We start from the raw sequence: 8,975 nt of genomic DNA, 5'->3' as shown, positions 1-8,975 counted from the left end.
AAAAACTCCTTTGATCAGTCCAGACGAAAACATTCAAAAAGTTGCTATTTTAAGAATTAAATTTGTCTCAAAGAATTGTTGAAGACTGGCCTTCGTGCCGGTGGCACATAAAAGCACCCACTACAATTTCGGAGTGGTTGGCGTTAGGAAGGGCATCCAGCTATAGAAACTCTGCCAGATCAGATTGGAGCCTGGTGTAGCCATCTGGTTCGCCAGTCCTCAGTCAAATCGTCCAACCCATGCTAGCATGGAAAGCGGACATTAAATGATGATGATGATGATGAGTTTGACCAATTCATCTTTATAAGACATCACCATTAAAGTTTATAATTTATTTTAGAAGTTATGAACTATACAAGGTAACATTATCAAACAACATACCATCAAAATCATTGAATTTGGTTTTTAATGCAACCAAGTGCTGACAAATTTCAGGAATAATGTCACAACTTGTGATCACCTTCTAATCATCAAATTTGGGAAAAATTGTGTGATTACTGCTTTACCCCTCCTGTTCCACATCCAATTTTTCCAGAAATCTTCCACTCTTTATTTTATTCTTTTCTTGTACAACATAGTAGCTTGCACAACTATCTATTAACTACTGCAAAAAGATTTTGCTTGAAAAAATACTTTTATAATTTAAATTGTAAAGTCAAAATGCCAAATATGGAGATTATGAAGATTTTCTGGATCTCATGGAGAGATCAGTGCCTTACTGAGTAACTAAATATTACACATCAATGTCAAAAAGAGTGGTTGTGCATAATGAAACCTAAACCATGTTTTGGGATGACAATTCAGATATCATCATCATCATCCTGCGTAAAGGGAGAAACAGGGAATAAAGGTGTTTTACAAGGGTTTTTTTTTTTCTAAAAACTGCAGTTTTCAACCGATTCTCTCCCTTCCCTCATACTGTTTCTCTTGCTTACATATAATTTCTCTCACCCTTGGTAATAGTTCCTCTCTTTTAGTCTGTCGTCTTTCTTTTGTTCTTTCTCCTTCCATCTTTCTTTTTTCCCCATCCCTCCCTCCCTTCCTTTCTTTCATTCTTTTTCCCTCCCACCTGCTTTCTGTTTGACTAAAGGCAGTGCTCCAGCATGACTACAGTCAAATAACTGAAACAAGTAAAAGAATAAAAAACTGTCATTTTAATCTCAAGCAATGCCAGGTATCTCTACTAGTTCTAAATAAATTTGTAAAATTATGTTATGCAATATTTAAATACTTTTTTAACAACTTTTATTGTAAGAAAAATGGGCATTATGATAAATGCTAATATGCGCCTTATGAATACATGTCAACACCATACAGACCAGGCTGAAAGGCCCACTACTGTAATACATATATATATAGATATATATGGAAAGCGGACGTTAAACGATGATGATGATATATACAGGGTTGGCTAAAAGTTTAATTCCAAGATTAAAACAAAAAATTATTTTATATGAGACTTTGCTAACAAATAGACAAACGTTGAAAAAAAATAAAAACAGTGAATCTAACTCACAGCATTCATTTATTAAATACTTATAATCGGAATAAATAAATTGAATATTAAGTACTTATGGAATTTTGATTTACTGTTGGTCAACCCTGTATATATATGGTGCTCCAGCATGGCTACAGTCAAATGAGTGAAACATGTAAAAGTAAAAGAATATATATAGGAGTGGCTGTGTGGTAAGAAGCTTGCTTCCCAACCACATGGTTCTGGGTTCAATCCCACTGCATGACACCTTGGGCAAGTAATTTCTACTATAGCCTCAGGCCAACTAAATCCTTGTGAGTGGATTTGGTAGACGGAAACTGAAAGAAGTCCGTCGTATAATATATATACATTTGTGTGTATCTGTGTTTACCCCTGCACCGTCATTTGACAACAGATGTTGGTGTGTTTATGCTCCTGTAACTTAGTGTTTCGGCAAAAGAGAACAATAGAATAAGTACTAGGCTTACAAAGAACAAGTCCTGGGGTTGACCTGTTCGACTAAAGACAGTGCTCCAGCATGGCTGCAGTCAAATGATTGAAAAAAAAAAGAATATATATAGGGTACAGATGAAATCAGAGTACAAGTTTGGGTTCACCAAGGATCGGTCATCAGCCTCCTCTTGTTCATTATAGTCCTTCAAGCAATAACAGAGGAATTCAAGTCAGGCTGCCCCTGGGAGCTCCTCTACACTGATGACCTTGTTCTTATTGCTGAATCACTACCAGAAGTAGAGAACGAGTCTTCAGGTGTGAAAGCAAGGTCTAGAATTGAAGGGCCTTAGAGTTAACTTAGTAAAAACCAAAGTCATACTAAGTAGGAAAGAAAACAAACCACAAATCCCCTCAAGTAGACAGCCCTGCTTGATCTGCAGGAAAGGTGTAGGCAGAAATTCCATGAGATGTACCAGGTGCAAGCTATGGACACATAAATGGCGCAGCAATATCTGAGGAAATAGGTTTTGTGTGTGGAAAGTGCACAGGTACAATAAACACTAAAAATGTACAGGAAATAGACTATCAAATGCCAGTATTTAAGCTGGAGGTAGTTGATAACTTCTGTTGCCTAGGCAACCAAGTCAGTAGTAGAGGTGGATGCTCCGAGAGCATAGCTGCAAGAATAAGAATAGGCTGGGCAAAGTTCAGAGAGGTCCTACCTGTGCTGGCAACACAGGGCCTCTCCCTCGGAGTGAAAGGTGGACTGTATGATACCTGTGAAACATGGGCTGTGACCACCAAGAGCATGATAGGCTTGAAAGAAACAAAGCTAGCATGCGTTCTCTGGATGTGCACGTACAACAGAGTGTAAGCACCTTGAGAGAAATGTTGAGCACAAGAGGCATCAGATGTGGTGTGCAAGAGAGGACTGCAATAGTATAGTCATGCGATGCATAAGGATAAGGACAGCTGTATAAAGAAGTGCTGATCTCTAACCATGGACGGAATCTGTGGAAAAGGTAGACCCAGTAAGACATGGGACAAGGTGGTGAAGCATGATCTTCAAACATTGGGCCTCATGGAGGCAATGACTAGTGACGAAGACCTTTGGTGATATGCTGTGCTCAAGAAGACCCGTCAAGTTAAGTGAAATCGTAGTTATGGCCAATGCCAGTGTCACATAATTGGCACATAAAAAGCACCTGTTGAGTGTTGGGCTTCACAGAGACAATGTGCCCAATGACATTGTTGCGTAACTGACACCTGTGCTGATGGCATGTAAAACCACCCATTACACTCTCAGAATGGTTGGCATTAGGAAGAGCAGCCAATATACCATGCCAAATCAGACCGGAGTCTGGTGAAGCCCCTCAGCTTACCAGCCCTGGTCAAACTGTCCAACCTATGCAAGCCTGGGCAATGGACATTAAATGATGATGTGCACATGTGTGTGTGTGTGTGTGTGTATGTATATATATATATATATATATATATATACACACACACACACACACATACTTTTCTTATGAGTTAACAAAGCTACTAATGATTTCATGGAAAGAGGGATCTCTTAATTTTTAAGTTTGCTCCAAGGGAACATTAGTATTTGCCTCCATTTTGGATGAGGAACATGAAATTAAACAAGACTGTAACAGAATTTTGGGATAAATTTACAGATCATGGTAGAGAACTTATAAGAAATCTTGTTTCCTTATAAACAGTTTGTGCAAAGGCTTTGTGGATTTAGGTATTCTATAGATAAATCCAACAATAAAAAAAATCTGGTTGTTAGCTATAATTAAAATTTGTAAAGAGATTCTTACAAAACAGAAAAAGATTTTTTTTTTCAGAGAAATCAAAGAAAACAATTATTTTGGAAATTTTTAATATACAAATATGATTATTTATCAAAATATAAATACTCAGTCAGATATATATATATGCAAAAGATTAATTTTTATGGTGTCAAGTAAGGTCATTTGTTTTATATAAACTTATACTTTTGACATTGGTAACTTGTGTTGATGATAATGGTAAACCGTCCCCTCCTGCTTTAAAAAGTCCTACAGGATAGACACCTTCATTACTACCAGAAGTCACAATGTTGTCAATTGACTGAGTTGTTATAGTTCGATTTAGTGGTTTGGAAGGGTCTTCTCTAATGGGACTGGACTGAGAACACATTTTTTCTACAATGCATGAAACAGGGGATAAGTCAGAAACTAGAGAACTTTCAAATACATTAGATTTTAATTTAGCTGTTATTCCACGTATTATATTTGTTGTTGCTTCATTTGAAACTGTAGATGTATCAAAATCTTTATTCAGGTGACCATATTCGTCATCTTCGGGCCCTACAGGTTCAATTTTCACACTAGAAGCCATGCAAACATTTTCAGAAGAGTTATTTGTACTACTATTCAGTGGTCCAATCTCAGATTCTTGTCTGAAGACAGTTGGTAATTCAGTCTCAGAAGGCTCTTGTTTAATATCAAATGCTTGTATAGTGATGGATGGAGTAGACTGAGATGTAACTGAAATGATGGATGATGACGGTAGAGGTGGTTGAACTGGTGGAACTGATAGTTCGGTCTGTGTGCTGCAATGGTCACCTAATAGAGTAGATGTTGAAATAGATGGTTGAGATATTTTATATGGAAGACGACTATTACACAGTTGTTCAAATTCTTTCATGTCCAAATGTTTTGCAATGATTTTCAACTGATGTAAAATACCTGGATCAAGATCTAATAATCCATTGTACATGTATTCAGCAAAGGCATTTAAAGCTTGTGTACTTACTTCCTCTGGAAAGTTAATTACAAGAAAATTGCGAGAGTGGATATTTGTACTAAATACTGACAACAATTTTGGACACACAGCAAACAGGACAACTTTATGTACCTGAAACAAAGTAAATGATAAAACATGCTAATAACTTAACAGTAAATAAAAACCAAGGAGTAAGTCTTTATTTCTTGTTTTTCTCTCCCATCCCCAAAATATTCAATTCCAAACAGGAAAACAATTGTCTCTAATGGAAGATTAGTAAAATTCAAGTTATTTTGATTTGTGTATCTTTATTAGCAATTAGAAAAAATTTATATCAATATGATGTGCAGTTAACTTTAAAAATCTTAAGAAACTGTTTGATAAATATTATAAAACACGCTGAGAAAGGAAAACTTGTTTACTGGACATTTGGAGCTAACATATTTTGATGGCATATAAGATGTACTTTTTTACCAAAAAAAATGTTTCAAAAAGTTGGGCCTCCCATAAGCTTGTATTTTCTTGTATGTTTTATTACTGTAATCATGTAGAATATTTTCACTAGCATGATTCCTTAATTTATTTTCAGTTTTTATATGCAGTGATGTTTTCTGCTATAGCTAAAATATTTCTCTAATGTTTTGTAATATATACTAGATTACTTTAAATATTACATGCTTTTATGCACTAAAACTCTTTTTCTTGAATATGCACTATGGAAATTGGGTGGGGCCATCTATTATGCCTGTGCATCTATTGTGTCATCAAGTGCAGGCCTTTCTAAATGCTAAAGTTTTAAAAAGCAATATACTTACCATCACAGCAGATGAACCATTACTAATACTAGCATCACACAGTTTTCTATCCTTCCACAGCGAAGCAATGTTAGACATCACATGGCGCTGATAATCAGCAATTACAAATATCTGTTTCCGTGGATTTTTTTCCACAGGTTTTCTTTTAGACACTTTTATTTGAGATGTTTCGGCAACACTTGAATGTTGCTGGACTGTCGTGTGAGAAGTATCCTGGATAGATTTTGCAGATACCTGAGATGCTGGAACAATATTTATTTGCCTAAAATGTAAAATTTGTAAATAATATAAATGAAATACACACAAATAGGATGCAAATTTAATTACCAAAATTCCAATTTTAATTATCACATACCAATTATCATCTAATTGCTGATCATTGATCTGCCTTTTCTGGACTTTTGGTGCTGATGGTTGAAGAGGTGATTCATCTGCAATGTGCACAGTTGCAGAAGAGTTATTCATAACATACATCATTTTATTTTGCAATTTTTCAGTTTTTCCATAATGATCTTCCATTAAATTATCTGTCTGCAACTATAAATAAAATTTTTTTTTTTTACTAAAATGAAAATTATTTATATAACAGCAATATCCAAAACTTGATTTCAGACACATGAAAAAGTAGACATGAGATTCACAAGCCAGGTTAAAACAGCTTATCTATGTAACAAGATGTGTTTATTGTAGTACACATACACACACACAAAATTAACATAACTTGATATCCATTTTCCATTCTGGCAGGTTTGAATAGTTCATTTGTCCCACTCTATGTCATTTTGCAAAGAGCCTACAAAATGAGAAGAACAGAGGAAAATGACAAATTTTGCTGGTGTGTATGTCTTACAGTGTGGAATAACTGATTTTATTGAGCCAACGGCACTACTGGGGTTGCCAGATGTAGGAAGAACAAAAGTCTCTATCTACCCTATATTCAGTTCATATTAACAATTATTAACTGTCTAAACAGGTAGTTGTGATGCAGGTTGCAGAGTCGACAATCTCAATCATATGCTTCAATTATTTGACATAGCTTCTACAGTCCAATGCCTGTTTTATCACCAACTCTCTTTCTCTTTATATATATATATACACAAGCACCCATGCCAATGGCATGTAAAAGGCACCCGTGACAGTGACACAAAGAAACCTGTTCCAAAGACACTCTTGGAGTGGTTGGTGTTAGAAAATGCATCCAGCCACAGAAACCAAGCTAAAATCAGACTGGAACCTGGTACAGCTATCTGGCTTACCAGTTCTAGTCAAACCATCTAACTCATGCCAGCATGGAAAACAGACACTAAATGATGATATGTGTGTGTGTGTGTGTGTGTGTGTGTGTGTGTGTGTGTGTGTGTGTGTGTATATATATAAGTTGAAAAAGGAGTTAAGTATCTATACAAATCAAAAGTTGTAGCTAAAAAAATAAAGGCGGAAACAGCACACAAGTATGTTTAAAGATTGTTTTATATTTGTTACGTTGAGTGACTTTTTATAAATGCGCGTGCGTGTGTGTGTAGCCCCAAAAATGATAACCTGCTTTGTTTCTCACAAATTTGCCATAGTAAAAACTGGACAAAATGCAGAGGTTGATAAGCATGTCTCAACATGGTCAGCTCTGGTAGAAATTGTGGAGTTCCATCACACTGCCAATATGACATTTGTGAAACATCTGCTCCAGGGAGAGCTAACTAATAGCACAAGAGGGTGAGGAGACATGCAGATTCTGCTCTTGTATGGTTGCAGCCATAGTTAGAAGAGTCATGGAAGGATGGGTGTTAGGAAGATGAGGGGTGGGAAAGATTTCACAGCAATAGATTAGGTACAAGGGAAATATAGAAATACATTATTAGTCAAATGAATATTTAAAATAAAATATCTGTAACCATATACTAAAAACAATATTGTTAAATACACCAACATTCATAGATACATAAAGATGCATGTATTTCAATACAGAAGTGAATACACCAACACAAAAGTAATGCAACAGAAAGGCAGTAGAAACACAAGTCTGACAATTCAAACAATAAGGAGACAACATTTTTCTTCATTATTATTCTAACAATCAACATGAGAGGAAGATTTTAACCATTACTTGAGGAACTGGAAATGATGAAACTATAAGTTGTAATGTAACTGAGGGATACTTCATCTATTTAATTAAGATATCAGACTCTACACTTTTGTATTGAGTTCTTTTTTGTCTTCTTCTTCAATTTGACATTTATTCCCTATATGCATACATGTGTGTGTGTGTGTGTGTGCACACATAGTAACATGATTTTAGAATAGGCAGTGTATCTTATGAATATGGATGAGTATGTAAGAGGTGTTGATAATAGTTTGCATGTGTGTGTGCACAAACATGCTTGTGGACATAGTTATGTACAAGTGTTGGTAAGTGTGGCTCTTAATATAGGGCTGCAATGCATGGGTATATTTACTCAGGCATCACCGACCTGCTCACCTCTTTATCTCTCATCACCTTTGGTGCATCTACCCTACCCAACCACCTTTCTCACACAAACCACTATTTCCAATCCTTCCTCCCCAAGACATTCTTACTTAGGTCTTTCTTACAGGAATTGCCCTACAACAGTTTAAAATTAATATTAATAACATCAATCTCAGCATATCAGAGGACCCACAAGGCTCACAGGCTCTGTTCTTCCAGATTCAATGATCAAAATAAGAAAAAAAGTGGATGTATACAGATGTATTTATGTAAACACACTGATGTGATGGCGAGTGTTTGTGTGTGTGTTACAAGCCTGATGGATATTATAGTGTGCAGGAAGACATTAGCCTGAGGGTGGCAGTGGAGTCAAAGGTCAACCAAACATGATTTTTAGCATTGATTGCCCTAGAGGGTACCAGAGTTTTACTACTTAATAATCTTGTCTTGTTCAACAATAAAGTCACAATCACTACATGTCATGCAAACATTGTCATACCTCCACTATTAAACATGAACAACATGCAGATAGAACCTTCAATGTCACTACAAATGCTAGGCCACATCATCATTGATGATTTTTCTTGCTGAACACACCTCCTCAGCATAGCAGAGATTAACTTTCCTCTTCAACACTGGAAAATACTTCAGGGATGGTGCTGCCGCCACATAAACAAACATCTGGGAGATGTATCCAAAGAAAGATCCTGAACTGATAGTTATGAAGTTGCTTATCAACATAACCCTGGTTCACTGATCATCATCATCATCATCATCGTTTAACGTCCGCTTTCCATGCTAGCATGGGTTCGACGATTTGACTGAGGACTGGTGAAACCGGATGGCAACACCAGGCTCCAATCTAAATTTGGCAGAGTTTCTACAGCTGGATGCCCTTCCTAACGCCAACCACTCAGAGAGTGTAGTAGGTGCTTTTACGTGTCACCTGCACGAAGGCCAGTCAGGCGATACTGGCAACGGCCACGCTCGAAAT

General features: G+C 36.4%; 1 protein-coding gene across 5 annotated transcripts in view; it reads right to left on the bottom strand.

The window, feature by feature from the left end:
• Positions 1 to 3,801: 3,801 nt before the first annotated feature.
• Positions 3,802 to 8,975, bottom strand: part of LOC106877741 (uncharacterized) — a 13,351-nt gene continuing 8,177 nt past the window's right edge. For 4 of the 5 annotated variants that reach the window (XM_052966577.1, XM_014926746.2, XM_014926747.2 and 1 more), the window contains 3 exons: positions 5,876 to 6,057; positions 5,521 to 5,782; positions 3,802 to 4,837 (listed from right to left, as the gene is read on the bottom strand). In XM_052966577.1, the coding sequence (XP_052822537.1) occupies positions 3,899 to 4,837; positions 5,521 to 5,782; positions 5,876 to 6,057 (1,383 nt within the window). In that variant the 3' untranslated portion in view covers positions 3,802 to 3,898. The remainder of the gene's footprint in view (positions 4,838 to 5,520; positions 5,783 to 5,875; positions 6,058 to 8,975) is intronic. The other variant, XM_014926748.2, reaches the window with a different exon arrangement.

The sequence above is a fragment of the Octopus bimaculoides genome, chromosome 3, assembly GCF_001194135.2.
Source record: "Octopus bimaculoides isolate UCB-OBI-ISO-001 chromosome 3, ASM119413v2, whole genome shotgun sequence".
Classification (NCBI taxonomy): domain Eukaryota; kingdom Metazoa; phylum Mollusca; class Cephalopoda; order Octopoda; family Octopodidae; genus Octopus; species Octopus bimaculoides.
Note: the sequence above shows the minus strand (reverse complement) of the source record. Positions and strands in the feature narration are given on the sequence as shown.